The sequence below is a fragment of the Tiliqua scincoides genome, chromosome 2, assembly GCF_035046505.1.
Source record: "Tiliqua scincoides isolate rTilSci1 chromosome 2, rTilSci1.hap2, whole genome shotgun sequence".
Lineage (NCBI taxonomy): Eukaryota > Metazoa > Chordata > Lepidosauria > Squamata > Scincidae > Tiliqua > Tiliqua scincoides.
The window spans coordinates 202,437,273-202,456,555 of NC_089822.1; the positions used below are offsets into that span (position 1 = coordinate 202,437,273).

Below are 19,283 nucleotides of genomic sequence, written 5' to 3' on the forward strand. Positions count from 1 at the left end.
AATTGCATATGGTGGGTGACCAGACTGTTGCCTCAGGCAGCCTGCAGCTTGATGCAGTTGCTACCCCTGCACCCCCTCTAGTTAAGGCTTGGAGAGATTTAAACTCTGTGATTATTAACACAATAGACGCTTTGGCAAATCTTAATATAATTCCTTTTCAATACTACAGGAAGGGGGAGTTTAAAATGCATGAGACTTCTTGAGGAATTTACGGTATCATTGCTGTGTTTGGTCCCCAAAGAATAGGAAAATGATCTTATTTTCTTTGAGACCCGCTGAAATTGAGTTTTTTCCAGTTTAGTGAAGTGCCAACTTTAACCTGAAATGAGTAGAAACCAGGCAGTTAAGATAGTTATTTAGGTTGATAAGCCATAGTAGAACAGTTTGTGCTTGGTTCTCAGCACGAAGTTTGGGGAGTAGCCAGAAGGTGAAGCATGCTGGAGTTCCAGTACTATAATGGGGATTTCAAAAGGGCTGAGACAAGAACTGTAAATGATGGCAAGTATCACTTACCTTCTGGCATACATCTGCAAGTACAGCGGGCTCCATGTTGGAGGCATCCAGCTGGTATCTGTGGAGCAGGATATCATTAACTCTAGTGCTCAAATATAAGAGGCGAAAGGAATACCGAAAGCAAAGTTCAGCCTGTCAGTGTGGAAATTAAGGTACCCATCAACAAAAGGAATTCAGCTCATCAGGTTCTCAAAAATGTAGCTAAACACTTTTAACATGTCATGCTTCTATTTATCTAAGATCTCCATTATGCAGTATGAAAGATCAAATAAACTGCAAATTAAATCAAATGCTCCACATGTACATATTCAAAGGAAAGTAATATCAAGATCTTTGACAAATATGTGTGTTTCAGCTTCATCAGTTTTGTTTAATTATAAAAAGGAGCCCAGTAGATAACAATAAGGCAGATGTATAGTTGCACCTAACGGTGTTGACTAATCACATCAGCAGCTTTAAATACTTGTGAGGAATTGATAACAAGGGCCATAAAAGACAAATGCATGTTAAAAGCTCATGTCTCTGGGTTACATGAAAGCTGCCAGACCCAAAGTTGTTACTTCCATTCATTGCTACTGGAATTACCGTAGAAATAATGAGATGGACACTACATCACATGTAACAAAATTGCAGGCTTTATCTGGAAAAACCATACCATATCTGGAAAAACCATATTCATGATACAGAAGTGATCTAAAAAGATACTATGAGAAAAATGCGAATAAGGCAGCATTCTGTTTTCAACAGTATTCAGTAAGATGCCTCTCTGAATATAGGGGTAGGGATGCAATAGCCACCCCCTGCTGTTGGTCCTCAGCACCTGATATTTAGAGGTTGATTGGAATCTGGAGATTCAATTTAGATATCATGGTTGGTAACCACTAATAGATTTTTCCTCCACAGTTTAAAAGAAAAAAACTCATCTAATCTACTAGCCATTAGCAGCTTGTGATAGTGAATTCCGTAAATTAATTCTGCAGATATTCCAGAGAATTTGGATGGGATACACCTTTCAATAGAGTCCATAATTTGCATGAATACAATTGGATTTGGTAGAATTAGCATTTATTTAACAGCAGTTTGAATGGTGGAGTTCAGAGTATCAAACTGATACAGACCCCTGCACCCATAAGAACAGCCCTGCTGGATCAGGCCAAAGGCCCATGTAGTCCAGCTTCCTGTATCTCACAGTGGCCCACCAGTAGACTCAGGGCCCAGTCCTATCCAATTTTCCAGTGCTGGTGCAGCCATGCCAATGGGGTGTGCACTGCATCCTGTGGTAGGGTAGTCATCTTGGAGGCCTCATCAAGGTATCTGAACATTTGCTCCCTTACCTTGGGGCTGCACTGCAGTTGCACTGGTGCTGGAAAGCTGGATAGGATTGGGCCCTCGGAGCACACAAGATGAGACGTGTATCCTGGTGCCCTCTTGCATCTGCACCTCTTGCTCAGCCCTACAGAAGCAGCAATGAGGATTTATGGGCAATTTTGAGGGCTAGAAATATACACTCGTATTATAAAAACAAGTTTAAAAAAAACAAACATTTTATCCTTTTATTAGTGAAAGAAAAAATATATTAAAACAAAATAATACAAATACAGTCAACAAAAGAAGAGAAAAAAAAATACATATTAAGATACAGAAAAAAATCAGCAATCTATACTATGAGCCATAATTCATAAACAATGAATACATTATGCATATAAATCTAAGAAGGGCTTCCAACTACCTAAAATATGTCCATTCATAATTGATGTCTGTAAGCCTTTTGTTCAAATGTTGCTAGTCAAAAAGTCCTCAGTCCACTGGGTAATAGTAGGGCACTTATCCTTTGAATGTTTTAAGATCAGTCTTTTAGCTATAATAAGGGCACTGAGAGTTTCTTTTCGCTGTCCTACTGCTAACTTTCATGAAATAAATAATTCAAAAGGACATGGGTATCAACAAATATCAAGATTGTTGCAATATAACATTAATGCAATTAACTTCTTCCCAAAAAGAGTATTGCAGAGCAAGACCACACCATATGCATAAGTGATGTATTCAGTGAGTTCCAATGCCAGCTTTTTAATCAGCTCCTTACAACACATTCCTCTCTTTACACACACCTATTTTGTTTCTGAAAACAGACCTTAGAGTGAAAATTTTGATGAGTATAATTACAATAATTTCAACTGCTAAAATTCCTACTCATTCCAAAGCCCTCCAAGTTCATGCAGGAGAGGGAGTGGAGGAGGTGCTTGCTAACTAAATGGACTGACTTGTGGCTAACTGACCTACTGGATTGCTAACTCATGGACTGGCTTATGGCTCTGTCTTTTGGACTGACCTTCTGGCTAACTGACATACTGGCTGTTAACTCATGGACTGACCCACGACTTTGCTAATGAACCAACAGACTGGTGTAAGACTTACTGGACTTTTAGATTAGCTGGCATACTGACTAATCAAACAGACTGGTTTGTGGTGGAGAGCTGAGGTGGTGTTGTTGTACCTGAAAGGATTGCTGCTTGGGGAGCTGGGAGGAGGGACCCTGCAGACTTACAGGTAAGCCACCTAGTGGTCTCCTTCCTGCTGGGGCACAAGTAATTCTTGCAGTCTGCTAGATCCAGGTGTGGTTAAGTTGGGGGAACTAATTAGCTTAAAGTGGGCATAGGATCTCTAGGCAAAGCTTGGAACAGGGAGCTTGGCAGATGTTGTCATGTCATTGCAATTACTTCTGGGGCAGCCAGGTGGGGGTGGCAACTGGGGGTGTAACCTGGAGTGGGACAAGCCCCAGCCATGCCACTGCACTGCTGAAAAGGCAGTGCTGGGAGAGCCCAATTATCAGGCAGGCCACCCTTTCAGCAGTGACACCTTAGCAGAAGCAGCACACTGAAAGAATGGCACATGATTGGTTTTCCCAGCACCTCCCTTTCAGCAATGCTGCCTCTGTCAATGCATCACTTCACAGTTCAGCAGCTCAGAGCAGCTGATGGTGGTGCTGAGAGAGCCCAGTTATTACAGGGGCTAGATAAATAGCTCCCACTGGTCATATCTGGACTGTGGGCCTTACATTTGACTCCCCTGCTCTATGATGTGTCTACAAAAAGTCAGACTATTTTCACAATAGTATGAGAACATAGCAATTGCCTTACTGACTTCTGACTGAGCTCCTTCGCTTTAAAACTTACCACTACACCACCCCTGTGCTTAGGGGTGGTAAAGCACTCATCGAAAGGGCATGTGAATCCTAGCCTTTTACCTGCCCAGCCTACAGGAGAATCCACACTGCAACTCTTTCAGAAGAAGAATGGTTAAAAGCTGTGCCTATCCTTATTTGGAGTGGGGGGGGAAGGAGGTATAAGAAAGGTACCAATGTGAGTACATATTTATAAAAAATAGTCCTCTAGTGATGTACATATGTAGATAAATAATAATACTTAGCATTTGTATATACTGTATAGACCTTTTTAAGTGTGCAAAGAACTTTGCGTGTACAGTGTTATCCCAATGTAACTATAACAACATCCCTGCAAGGCAAGTCAGTATTTTCCCTGCATTGCAACTGTGGATGAGAGGGAGTGGCTTGTCTAAGGCTGGCTAAGGAGGGTTCATGGCAGAGGTGTTGTTTGAACCAGGGAGAAATCCAAGCTCAGCCTTTCGGCTGACAGCACAAGCCTATGTCCGTCTACTCAGAAGTAAGTTCCATTGTGTTAAATTGGACTTGTTCCCAGGAAAATGAATAGGTTTGGAGCTGGGCAGCCCAATCAAAATTGGATATTGTGCCAGCACAGGCCCTCTGCACCAGCTCCCAAGTGTCACAAATGTGCCATAAGGCATATTTGTGCTGCCTTGGGAGTTGGCTGGTTCAGCATCGAGGCCCATGCCAGCTTGCCCAGGTCAAATCCTGCAGCTGCACCAGCTGGAGCAGATAGTTTTGCACCAGGTGGCACAGGGGTTGGGAGAGGATGATGACATTCCGGAAGTGAGGAGGGGGCATTTCTGGACAGGGGGAGGCGGAACAGAGGGAGAATCAAGCGGGGTGGGTCGATGGGATTGACAGCAGCAGTGCATGCCATATCCTAACTGCCACTCCTAGGCCTCAGAGTCCTAAATAGCTGGTGCAGATCCAAGTAGCCCCGCAAAGCAGGCCTTTACACAGGAAAGAGAATAGCCCTTTACCCTGAAGCGGCCTCCAGTTATCTCCTAACCTGCATAGGACACCGCACAAGGCAGGGCACTGCGGCCTGGCTGTACTGGCGCAGGTTAGAATTTTGCCCTCAGTCTTTTAGCCACTGTGTTACACCAACTCTCTGTAACTAGTAAAGCTGCTCCTTTACTATCACAGGCCATTTGGATGGGCTGACAGGAAATCAAATGACCATGGAGAAAGAGGCCACAGCAGGACTTTCTGAGCTGGGAAGAAAGCAGTGGGAGGAAGCGTCACCAAATGCGTGAACGCAATAAATAAAACAAAGTTTTGGTGTACCCTGAGAGCACAGAAATTGTACCTCATTCTTCTTGCATTATGGTGAGGGCTAGATGATAAGCAAACCACATGCTGTTGTGACACTAACCAATAGTATGTCAATTCTCCTGACTGCTTAGTCAGTTCCCAAACCCACATGCCTACCTCTTGAACTGTTACTCTTTCACCAGTATGCTAGGAAAGGATAAGTGGTCAAAGCCCCTCTTTATCAGTGGTATTGTCCCTCTTAGCACAGTTATGTGAATGAGCCCTAAAACAATTCATTTATGAGCCATCACCCTGCTCAGTTCGCTTTGTAAGTTTCGTCACAGGTCAATGAAAAGACTCCAAAAGCAAGCCTTCTTCTAGTTAATTGCTGCCTCTCCCTTCAATCAGTAGCTCTGCAGAGTTAAAAAAAAAAATCTATGTAGCCTGACCTTCAGTGTAACACACTACAAGGGGATTTTTCTCCTCTAGCTGACAATGGCCAAATGCACATTATTGAGCACTATATGCCACTATCTCTCCACTCCCTCACCCTTGTCCCCATGGAAGCTTTTGTCATAAGTTGCCTGCAGATGGATGGAACATCAACTCAACACCTTTGGTTAGCTTTTTCTCAATTGTTAATCACTAACTTCATTAAAAAAAATAACACCTTTAAAAAAAAAAAGATCCCCCCACTCTAGGTGTTAGCTATGCCTTGCTCTGCTAGAGTCAAGTTCTTAGTATGCAAGGCTTTCTCCTTGGGAAGATGCTCTTAATCTTTGCACTAATCAGTGGTGTAGCTAATGAAGGTGTAGCCCGGGGCCGAGTGCAAAATGATGTCCTGGAGATGATGTCACTTCCTGAAGTGACATCATACCCAGACATTTTAAAATGTGAAAAATGAGGCAGTGGCATAGCTAAGACATCTACTACCAGGGTCAAAGAAGATTTTGTAGACCCCTCTCCACGATGAAATCAAATTTAATTTATTAAATAAATGTTTTCTGATTAATTGGCCATAGCTTTTTCTAGAATACAGATATTGCAGTGTGGGTTGTTTCATTGCATTCAGCATTAAATTACCTTTCCAATGATACATGACATTACAGTATTCATACATACCAAGTAGTGTATGTGTCACATACCAAATAGTGTCACTATTTGGCCACTAGTGTCAAGCTCAGTTTGTTGCCCTTCTAAAGTTTGTTGCCTGGTACAAGTACAGCCCCCTGCATCCCCTTAGCTACGCAACTGGCACTAATTAAGTAGATTGTGTGGGTGTCTTGTGTGTCTCACACACTTAGGAAGGATTTCTATACCATATATCATTCCTGAAGTTCCTCAATGTCCTACTCACATCATGAACATCAGGCCTGTACTCCTAGCAGATTCAGAGGTGATAAACATACTTCTCTCTTCCAACTTGCTATGCCAGGGAATACTGTTGAGTGAGGATCATATTAGCATCTTTCTTTTGGTCATGTGCTCAGCCCTAAAAATACCTCTCTCTGTATATACTGTATATATACACACTATATAGAGTGAGTGAGTTCAGAGGCATCCCTAGGGTTTGCATCACACTTCTGGTATTGAAGCTCAGCTGAGAGAAAAAGCATTCAGGGGGAACAGACTACAGGGACATCAGCTGCAAGCAGGCAGAGGGTTTGAAACTGCTCACCCACATACCCCATTTGTTGTTAAAAACAAGCACCCCCACCATCTTTCTTACATGATTGGGGCAGATCTATGCTTAAGCACGTGAATCTGCCATTGTGCCAATTACTTTGGCCCTCAGGTCAACACACTTTCTGGGAGTTTCTTCCATGTAACAGAGAGAACCTTGGGGGAACTTCAGCAAATGCCGGTGAGGAAGGAAGGCACAAGTCTTACTTTCCTTAGTTCTCTTCACAGTCTAGTCCAGGGGTGTCAAACATAAGGCCCAGGGGCCAGATGCGGCCTGTGGAAGTTTTTTATCTGACCCTCATGCTGCTGAACAATGCTGAGGTGTTACTGCTGGTAGGGCAGCCCACTTGAAAATTGGGCTCTCTCATATCTTGAAATATGATCAAGATTTGGGTATTTTCTCCTCTGTCATTTGCAGCTAATGAGTTCCTAAGTGAGCAAAAGTGCTTATTTTTGGTTATGAACTGTTTGACATCACTTCCTGCCTAATGACATCACTTCTGTCCCTCAGCAAATATCATGAATGCTGTTCGGCCCTTGGTGTGAAATGAGTTTGACACTCCTGGTCTAGCCCAATATTTCCAACATGAAAAGTCTGTGGGAGAAGGCTGAGAGAGGCTAAAGGCTCTTATTCTAGGTCTTAAGGACAACCTGTGAAGCTGAATTTCCTAAGAAGGGTACCTGGAAAGGGATGGAGAGTTGTAGGTTTTTTGCAGAGACATTTGTGAGCAGACCTAGGAGTAACAGGGCTCATGTCAGTCTAAGAGACCTGAACTTCGAAAATGGGTGACCATGATGCAATTCTAAAACTAATGATCCTCCCAATTGTTGTGCCAGCAGATAAACTTTTTGATAGGGCTGAACAACTGCTAGGGCTGAACAACTGCAAGTGATTGCACTTGCTATCATACATGCATCAGTACAACACACTCAGGTGTGGGCCAGTGTTATCCTAGCAACAGCAACCATTTGATGCTGTGTAGCAATATTCAGGACATCCTGTTGCAGACCTCATAGAGACAGTTTTTGAAGAGCAAAACTTCAAAGGGAGATTAGATTGGGGGAAACAGCTGAAATAGAACTTATTATCAGCCTTAACACAAGAGGGCTTAAGCAAGGCAGGGTTTTTTTTTTAAATCACAATACAGAGTTAATTAACTTAGCATTGCTAGAAGGTGATTGTTATCATTGCCACTTCTGAATTGTCACCATTCTTATCTGGAATACTTTTCAGCTTGTTAACTTGAACAACTTGGCTGCATTTCCACACATCCACCTACGGAGGACTTCACACTTCCAACAGTGGGTACTGTAGGCCACAAAGTCTTATGCTGCAACAAATGCATTAAGTTTTAAGGTGCCATCTTTAAATCTTAAATCTTTAAGGTGCCATAAGATTGTCATTTTTGCATAAAAGTGTGACATTTGTTTCATGTAAGATAGAACAGGGAGAACTCACTTATGTATAATTCTGTTTTGGTCACCATGGAGCCATTTACTTGGGTCTCTGATAAATAGCAGCAATACTGTGGTATGGAGGGGCCTGGTCTTCTTATCTTGAAAAGGAATCTTCCATGGCAAGACTGGTGTAAGCAACTCTGTGGCAGCTATGTACAGCACATTTTAGGATCTGTGGGCCAGATTATTCAAACTGATTCAAAGAAAAGAAACATTTCATGGTATGGAGGGAGTAAATCTTGATTTACAATGATCCATTTTGCATTACTGGTGGCAAGCACACTGCAAAGTTCAATCTGCTTCTAGCCATTTGCCAGAGATAATCTGAAAGGGCTGAAGAACACTCCATCTAGTTTCTGGGATCAAAAGACAAATTTCCTAGAAGCAGGATTGCTGTTTAAATGAAAAATGTTTCACTCACCATCAAGTCATCCTCATTATTGTACTGTTAGAGGTTTATGGTAAACAGGAGATGCAATCTGTCAACAGGCACTCTGCCACAATGTTTGTAACTTATGGTAAACCAGTAGTTCCACTTACAGCCCAATCCTGCTGTACAGCAGAGCCTATTGTGACAGCTGGAAGGCACTTCCACTGTAACAAAATGGTCATCAACAATATCTGGAGCAGCCAGCCATTTTCAGAGAGCTGCCACAAGAGGCAGCAGACTTGCGCCTGCTACAGAGCTGGCATAGGTCCAAGGAGATCCACTGCAGGGCAAGAGGCACAGAGGGGTAAGGGGAAGTAATTCTTCTTTCTCCAATCCTCACCCTCCATGCTGGATACAGCGCTTGTTCTTGGTGCTGCAACATCAGCCAGGTCTCTTAAGGATTGGGCTCTTAAACTGCTGATGAAAAAAGCAGGGCCAGTTATCTCTCTGTGTATCTCAAACTGTGGATTAGGACCCACTAGGTCGGTCACAAGCCAATTCCGTGGGTCCCCATTCATTTCAATATTTTATTTTTAATCTGTTAGACTTGATGCTACCATGGGATGTGACTGCCTTTGGGGAAATGTGACAGACCTGCACTTTTAACAAGCTACTATGTATAGTCTTTTAACAATGATAGTAAATGGGACTTACTCCTGGGTAAGTGTGGGTAGGACTGCAGCTTCGGATTGTCAAAAATCTTCCTGCTTGATGATGTCACTTCTGGTCATGACATCACTTCGGGTGGCTCAAGACAGATTCTCATTCTAAAAAGTGGGTTCTGGTGCTAAATGTGTGAGAACCACTGCTCTGTCTGATGCTATCAGTGATGAGACTGTTTAGCAGGTACTGTGAAATCCACAAACTTTTCTTTAAAACCAACACGGCATTGCCAGACAAATTATTTGTACTACAATGTACAGTTAGAGTGGCAAATGAATATGTTTATTACAAGTTTTACAAAACTTTTTGCATGCTTCACAGTCTTGTTCTCTCATTCATCCTCACAACATTCTCATTCAGAGAGCTTCAACTAAAGAAAAAAATTCTTTTGCACAAAGTTCTCTTATATTTGACAGTCCTGGTCTATGACAACTTTTGTGCTGCCAGAACTCTAAAATAAGTGACATGGTGTACTGGAAGGGCAAAGAGAAGTAAGATTCAGAGAGCTTTTCAAAAGAAAGTGAAAAAGAACCTATGAATTGCCCAAACACATATACATATCTCATTTTTTACTGCTCCTTGGTTGGAGCCAGACATGGACGGGTGGCCAATAATCTTCTTCACCTTCACAGACTATTGACAACACTAGCAGGCAGTCCTTGGGCCCTGGGATACAGCAAACCAAATCTGTCAACCTGGAAAAGTGAAAGGAAATAGTTAATGCAGTACTGAAGGAGAGAGAAGCCTGGTAGCAGGAATGGTCCTTGTCTTTTGAAATACTAGAAGTCTGCCACAGATATTCTTTGTCATGTGTGTTTAGCCTTTTGCAATATCCTCTGAGTCACACTTTATGATCTCGCAAGCCGATGGTCACATCAGATGTAGTGGGGATTTATGGGCTGATTCCCTGGGATTTCTTCTGACAAAGCCCTTTTATCAATATGCCAAGGAGGCAAATACCCAACTTGCCAGTCACTGATTCTGCCTTCCCCATTTGCCTTGCTGTACTCCTTGCTCTGTAGACAACCATAAACAGTGGTCTGGAAGGTGGGGCTAAAGTCAATTCAGACTCTCCAAGGAAGGTTGTTAGTGTTGTGTTCCTCTTCCCTGGCTTCCTGTATTGGAGCAACCCATAGCGGGACAGGCACACTTTCACTCTCTCCCTAAAAAGTGGTGATCAGAGCTAAAATGAAACTGTCTGTGTGAGTCTGCAGTCTGGTTTTGGGTGGGGGAGGAGAGCGAGTGAGTGAGTGGGCAGTGAGGAGAGGCTGCCAAGGGGTCTGGAAAAATTGTGGACCAAGGGGCTAATGTTGTCTCTGGATGTATACGGATGGCAGAGACTCAGGATGACTTGTTGGGGTGGGGGATGAGCTGGGTCTGCCCCAGGAAGCAGCGGAGGAGGTGCTGACAGCAGGATGTTTACCCAGCATGGAAAGGACAGGACGTGGAGGCTTTGCAGCTGCTGCAGTTACAGTACCAAGTTATGCTCGTAGGGGCCCTGCAGTAGGGCAGCCATGGCCTCCCTGCCCCTCGTTCCTGAAGATCCTCTGTCCTCTTCCTCAGTTGTGAGCATAATCAACTGATCTGTAAGATCCTGCAAACTGGCCCAGCAGAGATTAAGTGCAGCAACATACTGTAACTTCACACAGACACAAAGGAGCAAAGATGAAAGAGCTCACAGAGGGTCTATCTAACTAGGTCTCGACCTTGCCTGGGGCAACACTGCATCTGATGAGCATTAGTGAACCTTGACAGTCTAGGAACTTGTACAGTAGAGGACCAAAGTGGGAGGTGAGTTTGGAGAGAATGGAAGTGTAAGAATGGGAAAAAGACTAGGGATGAGGCTTCTTCAATGGTCCTGAAGTCATCTCTGTCACTTCATAAGCACCTCTCTTCCCAAACCAGATTTGGGCGTTGGTTGGGTTGAAGGTCTGGTTAGAGACTCCTGAGCTCAGCTGGAAATCCAGTTGCCACAGGAGACAGACTCAAAAGTAGGCTGTGTCACTGTGAAGTACAATAGCAGCTGAGCTACGAAGACTATGACCCTAAACCACTTCAACTTCTGTAACAGGACATCAGCCAAAAAACCGGTACGATAGGGACTGCTCCCACTACACAGCTCTTGTTTTAAGTCTGGCCCCTAAATCGTTGCCTTTTCACGGAAGATGCAAGGAGGCAATGACCCCTCAAAATTCTCAGAGATGATTCTCTGGAACTGTCTCACCTGCTGGCAAGCTGTTGCTCTATTTTCTTTTCATCCCAGAATACATCATAGAGGGTAGCCTGCCCATACAACAGCATCCGCAGTACCAGGCTGTGCTCCTTCTGCAAAGCAAGCAAGAATCAGCATCACACAAACCTTCTAAATTGGAAGAGCTACTGGACTAGATTACGGCTAGGATAGAAGACATCGAGGATGGCATGGAAAAGAACTAGGAGAAAGTAAAGGTGAAATTATGGGTCCAGTACAATGCAATCTGCAGAAGAAGTTGAACAAAAAATGGGTGGGGTGGCAGGAAGGATATGAAATATTATAGGGATGAGATGGGATGGGACAATTGGACCAGCTAGACAGCAAGTGGGACCTTGGAAAATACTGGTTTGGATATGAGCCAATATAACTAGGTCTCTGGTACAGAAAGGGGGCCTCATACTGAGGTTGTTGTGGGAGGAATGCTTGATGAGCGAGTACCTTTGTGCTTGTTCATGGATGGGTCCAGGTAAGACTGGATGGTACAATGTGGATTGGATGGTACAGATAAGACTGGATGCCCACCAACCCCTCATGAACCTCAGGACTTGCACTGCTGGCTCCCCTGATGTAGCAAAAGATGTACCTTGTTTCAACCCTGGCATGCATAGTGACAGGGGGAGGTTATGCTGATATTATGGTGGGAGCAGGCAAAGGGGGAGTGGGTCATCCCAGCATGGGTTCTGGGTTCCTGCTAGCGTCTATCCATGAAAACTTGTACTTGGTCATCTTCACCTGAAGATAGTGACAGAAGTCCCTCAAGGTGATCTCCTCGCCCTTGGCATCAATACCAGGCACTTCAATTCTATCCCAGCAGCTCCATGTCATCTGGTGGTTCTGAGAACAGAGCAAACACATAAAGCAAGCCAGCTCTAAAATGCGCAACAGGTACTACCCAGACAGATGTTTGTAGCATTGGCCAGGGAGCCCATAAATGGACCATTTGTGATAGAGCTGAATGGGACATGTCTCAGGTCCACACATTTTAAAATTTCATGCAACCTAAACCTTTGTACAGTATGTTTATTTACTCCAAAGTAAGAATGCACAGAATTGTGGCATAAAAAGGAACCCCTTGTTGGTAGGATAGAAAATACCAATGATCACAGAATACAAGTATGGAGTAATCAGAATTGTTTGATCTGCTATGATAATTTTCATAACACAAGGGACATCATACCAACAAATAGTTATACAGCAGAGGATATAAGCCATGCCCGCTACATGGAGAATCACGGCATGGAACCAAAAGCATAGATTCTGACATAAGCACACGAGGGAACATGCGCTTCCCAGGTTATGAAGTGGCAAAGGGTGAGTAAAACGTATGAATATAGAAGCAGCAAATTATTAGATCATGAACGCCATGTCCAGTTTGGAGTGTGCCGTTCATTTTACAGATGTTCAAAACAGGCATTTGTTGAGAAATTTCCAGCAAAGGCCTTTAGGTGCAAAGTATAATCAGCTTATCAGAAAGAAGGTTCAGAGGAGAACTGATTGCTTTGTACCTTTGCTGGGGAGAAGGTTTGAGAGTGGTCCTTTAATCAAGCCAAGGGAAACATGACAACTAGTACATGAAAGACAAAACTAGGCAAATTCTAATCAGTTAAAGCATTTCAAAGAGTGAGGACAATTAGCCATTCCCTTCCAATACAGAGGAAGTGGGTACCAACAAGATGCAGTGGTCAAGAGCATTGGGGGTTTGGCTGGGGAACACCCCTGTTCCAATAATTTAATTGCTCAGTCATGAAGTTCATTGCCTTGGGCAAGTCATTCTTCTTTCACTTTTCTAAAACCTACCTCACATGGTTGTTGTGAGTTAAAGCACTGCTCTGAGCATCTTGGAGGAAGAACAGAGAACAACTCTAATAAATACAAACTGGCTATTTCAGAGGAAGACCCAGCCCTGCTCCTTAAAAGATGTTTTCATGTCAAACACAACAAACAAAAATGCCATGACTTCATATGCAACAGAGGAAGTCATTATTCCTGTATTACACATAGGAAATCAGATGTGGATTATCTTGATGGTTCTTTCCAGTTCTGACATCTATGAATGTACGAACTGGCAATGGGCCTAATGGTGGGGATCCTTTAGGGCTCCCTTCAATCAATTCATGATTTGCAGCTCTTTATTGCACAAAGGGGCATTGAGATATTGCCTTGTCCATGCACAATTATCCTTTTCTTCAGAACAAGGCCCAGAATGTTGTCAGTCTCTTGGTCCCCTGTGTTGTGACCCTGGCTAGTTTGGCCCTGGGCAAGAAGAGAGGGGAGGACAAGAAACATACAGTCGCTTAACAAGGGGCCTTTTGGAGCTCATTACTAGCTCATAGCAGGAAGTTCTCTATCTGACCAAAGAGAAATTACTGGGGTCAGATAGGACAAAGGGATACTGTCTTGGGCAACCTCACTGGTCAGCAAGAGGACTTCCCTTGGACTGCAACATTCCTTAAGAATCCGGAGCAGATTTGCCTTGTTCTTGCTCTCTCCCCACCCCCATCATAAAACTCTCCTAACTCCTCTTCAGCCCTTGGCCGGATGAAACTAGCTCTCCACCCTCCAACATCACCCAAAAAAGTATACTGGATATACTGTACTTTCACACTAGCACAGCTCAGAATTGCACACAGGTATCCATCAATCTCCCCTCCTCTCATCCAATCATAACAGAAAAGCATGGAAAAATAGAGATTTAACACTGAAATTTGGAAAGTTTTGGATCATTACATAAGGAATCATTGCTTTCCCAAGAAGACCTTGCATTATGTCAATAATAATAACCCTGTAACTCATTCTGGAGAGCCCAACTTGGGATCCTCTACTTGGGGCTCAAAACAGGCTACCATCCAGGCCCCTTGCACAACAAACACTACTGTTCTTTACCTAGGAACTTGGACCTCACATTATGCTATGACAGGAAGTCATTTCCAAGCCTAACATTCTTTCCCAGCTTCACACAAACGCAATCTGACTGAGGTTCTGTAAATCCCATGGAAAAAGTAGGGAGTGGATGGAGGACAATGGGAACCAGAAGCTCAGGCTCACTCATGCTTCCTGCAAGCCCAAGATAATGTTCCCTGTATCCTGAAGATGGAAAGTAAATTATAAAAACGAGAGAAGGTGGTGGGTGGGCAGGGGAAGAACTTGGATGCTCAAATAGTTGTTGCAGCCAGAGATTCAGAACAGCTCAGCTCAGCTCAGCAAGAATGTGCACAGAAACCAGGCCTCTGAAAACGAGAAAGCCCCCTCCAGTCTGACACAGCAGAAGTCCTATCCCAACATAGCCTGTTTTTCAAACAGACTCTTTCTGAGGGAGCTGGGCACAAAGGTTCTTCATCTGGGCCATTTGGGGCCATATGGTCCGTTCCATTTGCTCTTCTACCTTACTTGTTCAGAGGGAAGACTTCCCACAGTTCCCATGTGCCATATGGCTGGCTTGGCCTTTCACACTTGCCAGGACACATTAGCACCTCTTATGTGGCCCTCCTTCTTCACACTCCTTAATCCTGTCCACATCTCTCCTTATTCAGTTCCACAGCCAAGGGACTCATTGGGACAATGGTGGATGTGGAAACCAGCAGAGGAGGGCATTCTGGGATTTATTTCCACCAGCCAGCCTTATGCCTGCTGCAGCTAGAGAATCCCTTCCAGGCACAGAGCTACATACTGGTATACCACAGGGGGTGGATCACAGTGCAGAGATTGGAAAGACAGGATCCAGAGGTTTGCTCTGTTCCTACCTCTTTGACCCAGGTTGTTCAATATCCAAATTCAAAACCTTTTTTGTAACCGCTTTTCCCCTCATTTCAGCCTGCCATTGTGATCCCTTGAAGTCTTAGGATTCCCTTGTGATTACCCCAAAATATGCTCCAATACTGAGAAGCAAAAGTCCAAACAATCTAACTGGGGAGGGGGGGGTCCTCTGCACCAGGGTTGAGTTCCCTTCCCCCAAATCCCAGCCCTTACTAACTAATGACTCCCATATGCTGCTTAATCAACTCCATAAGCTCCTGGATCCAGGACAGCTCTCTATTTCTTTTGCAAATCAGACCCCCTTTTCCCATCTCCTGATATTTCTTCCCGCCGCTCCCTTCCCTGGCACTGTTTTCTGCTCACTCTATGAGCTCCTTCTCTACCAATTTCTTCCCCACCCCACCCATTGCTGGCCAGAAGCAATTTCACACTTGAAACTCCAAGAATGGATTAAGAATTTAACTCCATGGGTTCATTCCTACACTGGAAGATGCAAGCTATGCTGGCCCCAAATGGTGGAGTGTTCAGTGCAGAGAGTCAGGAAGCAGGAGCCCAAGACTGACTGACTGACTTTTTTTTTTTTGGCCACTCCAGTACCATCCGTGACATTATTCAGATCACTTGGGTGTCTTGCTGCCACTGAACTCAAGAGCCGGGATGCTGCTTCACAATTAGGAAGTTCATATTGTAATGAAAGGTATTCAGATTCAAATTTCATGAAAATTAGTTCCCCCATGCTATAGCTGACATCCTGGTTTATAGGGACTGCGGCAGAGCTACACGCTTCAGAGATGTCCTTTAAAACAAAGGACATTTGGCATTGCTAGGTGGAGGGTGTGCACTAAGTAAGCCCTCAGGCCATGCAGCGTGATCTGAACTGGGAGGCGTAGAGGCGTCAGAGAGCCAAGAAGCTGTGGAAATCACTAGGGATGCAAGAGCAGCCCTCCCCCCCTTCCTGCCTGCTCCCCTGCTCCCACCAATCTGGTTCCAATCTGTGCTTCCTGTGTAGCAGGAAGCCCCAGCCTCGCACTCCATAAACTCAAGACAAAAAGGCTTCTATTCAAACAGACGCTCTTAATTTAGCTTCTTGCTCCCCCTGCTTTCCCCCACCATTCCAGCTCTGGTTTCTCTCTCCTGAAAAGGGAGTTTTTGCAAGGAAGCCAAGACTGGTCCCAGTCTCAACTATCGAGGACTAATGCAAAATCCTGCGGATGGTGGACTGGAGAGAAACATGTGTGTGTGTGTATATGCGTGTGTATGTGCAATCATGCTAAAAACACGTCCTTCCAGATAAAAGCACAGTAGAGAGTCTTGCAGGATCGAAGCCAGGCTGTAGCACTGCTAGTGGACTAGACAAGCTGTACAAGAGGGAAGACAGGCAGGCCTTGGTGAATGGCCTGCATATTTCTCTTGTCATTCCGAAAACTAAGCTGGTCTTGGTCTAGCTAGCAGCTTGGGGGAAGAGTACTGAGAAACCTCATGATCCCTGCAGGAAGGATGGGATACAAGTATAACAAACTAACAGCCCAGTTTTAACTAACTCCCCACATGAGGGTACAGCGGCACTGGTGTGGCCTCCACTGCATCCTATGGGGTTTTGTCCTCCAGAGGCCTCCTCAGGGGAACAGTTGTAGTCAAGGTTCTGCTGAACCAGGATTTCTCTGGTCAACTGGATACACATCTGATGAATACTCCATAGGTAAAAAGTTTTAGAGCACCCAGCAAACATTCAGATATATGGAGAGGTCCAGTATCGGCAGCAGAGACTGCGGTCACAAGAGAGCCATGTGCTTAGGCAGCCGGGGCAAAACAAGCAACGTTTCACATTGGTGTGCAGCTTGGCACCAGCTGTGCATGTCAGCTGCAGGTTAAAGACCATTTCCTGTGTCTGACAGCTCACAGGCAGCCTTGTCTGTGCCTCTCTTTCTACGCTGCTGCTAGCCTGATACGCACTCCAGGCATCAGCTTCTGAAACCGGATCCCCTTCACCGTCTGTCTGCCAGAAGGGGCTCAGGAAAGACAGGGTCAGCAGCTGAGAAGGTGCAGCATCCCTCCCCCACGCATCAGTTCTTTGCTAGCAACTCAGTGCCCAGCATCCAGACAGGAGCAGTAAGAAGAATCCCTTTGCCGTCCCAATCAAGTCCCTGTGCTAAAAAGCTACAGGGCAGCCAGCCATTCTGACACTCCATGGACAAGGCAACACAGAGCAGTGGCTGATCCCAGTGAATGCTGTAGCGACAGACTCCATGGGCTACTTCCAGGAATGAAGCATGAAAATGAGTGGCAGCCATGCCTGAGCACACCATGCTTCCCACTTCAGGTTGTTTCACTGCTGCTGTAAAGTCGGAAGGGGAACTTTTGCAGGAAAGGTTTGCTGATTGGATCTAGGAATTGCCAATCTGTTTGTAGCAGTTTTCAGACATTACAGCAGCAGAGCAAGAACCAGAACTGTGAGGCACTGAAACACTGTACAGCAAGGTCCAAAGGCCTTCTTAGTACCTCTCTGTGGCAGAGCAGAGCACCCTATGGGGCTGGGAATTCTCAAATGAGGATTTGGTCCACGCCCATACAGAAATGACATACCCACAAGAGCAGAACTTGTAATTCAGCACAGTTTCCACCAGCATTTGGGGGGCAGAGAGATTTCCCCTACCAAATTACCCCTCACTTCTGGTTACTCTACCTTCTAGTGCTTGGTTAGGATTAGCCCTAACTGTGAAGGTGGAAAAGAAAAAGAGTCCATCTGAATGAGCACAACATCTCCCTTGCCCACCCTTGGTGGCAGGCACCCCCCACTTTCTAGGCAGGAAAAACACAGGCCCCAAGGTTTCACCTTGTCTGCTGATGGCTGGAAACGATTCAGCAGGGGCTCCGAGAGGTGCAAGAAGCTGCTGCGATAGGAGCTGAGATGCCTGTGTCCCCACACTAGTTTGTAGAGCTCCAGGCACACCAGGCCAGCTACAGCTGCTGTTGTCGTGGAGATAGCAGGGACAATCCTGCCTACAATTTTCTTTGCCTGTTGAAATGAAATTGGACCATAAGCACAAAGACGGCACATACACAATGCATGAGGCTGTCTTATCCTGAGTCACACTCTTGGTCTGTTTAACTCAGTGTTGCCTACACTGGCTGGCTGGGGTTCTCCAGAGAGGGGTCTTTCCCAGCCCTCCCTGGAAATGCCAGGAATTGAACCTGCAAGACATGTGCTCTCACTCTGAACTATGGCAACTCCCCAAATGGCAAAGGACACCAGGTGTTGTAGGAAGGGGGGTGATAATAGGCCTTTTGGAAAGCAAGAGGCAGCCAAAGTAATGGGCAATGTGCTAAGCACTGTGGGGAACAGTTGCTGGAGGGGACATGGCAAAACACAGGTGCAGTTCAGAGATCTGCATTCTCCCACTAGAAGCTCCCATCTCACTCCTTCCTGGAGTTGACTTGTCAGGGAATGGCACTGACCCACCCACATCCCCTGGAACCTGCTGGAAAGGAAGAGGGCGTGCCAGTTTGGGCCTGTCCCTTTTTATTTTACTTAAATGGATTGACAGTAGGAGAAACGACACCATATGCCCCACCTCCTTTCCTCACCTGGAATTTATCCACAGGATGGATGCCATAATTCTCAGCTCGCAGATTGGCTGCAGTCATGATGAAGTCCAAGTGAGAGTCATCATCCTGAGGGCCCAACAATTGCAAAATCATTCATTGTCAGGAAAGGGTGGGGATCAAAAGAAAGAGAGAAGATAGTTCAGTGGAAATGAAACCAAACTGATTATAAAACACTCCCAACCACCAAGGGCCTAGGGCCTGGGCATAAGTTTCTATACTGGCATAGTATGATAGCCAAAAGCCACATGGGGTACTGTGAAGAAAGTTTAGGGGCTCATACAGAATGGCAGGGGACTACTTCTTAGTGGAAAGCAAGAGTTTTGTATGACCATCAATTACAATAAGAGAGTTAAGCATAAATTAAGAAATTAAGCTTTAATTTCTTCCCTTAAAAATCAAACAGATGTTGCATAGATACTCAGCTCTGGTTTAATTATGCACAATGTGTTTAAGACAATAGTAAAATCTATATAGGTTCAAGAAAC

The 19,283-nt window shown here is 44.8% G+C and overlaps 1 protein-coding gene across 2 annotated transcripts in view; it reads right to left on the minus strand.

Annotated features, from left to right (window-relative positions):
- Positions 1–9,445: 9,445 nt before the first annotated feature.
- The window catches only part of UBA7 (ubiquitin like modifier activating enzyme 7), a 38,360-nt gene continuing 28,522 nt past the window's right edge, over positions 9,446–19,283 (minus strand). For both annotated transcript variants that reach the window (XM_066613424.1, XM_066613423.1), the window contains 5 exons: positions 18,778–18,864; positions 18,026–18,208; positions 12,172–12,273; positions 11,410–11,510; positions 9,446–9,880 (listed from right to left, as the gene is read on the minus strand). In XM_066613424.1, coding sequence (XP_066469521.1) covers positions 9,748–9,880; positions 11,410–11,510; positions 12,172–12,273; positions 18,026–18,208; positions 18,778–18,864 — 606 coding nt within the window. In that variant the 3' untranslated portion in view covers positions 9,446–9,747. The remainder of the gene's footprint in view (positions 9,881–11,409; positions 11,511–12,171; positions 12,274–18,025; positions 18,209–18,777; positions 18,865–19,283) is intronic.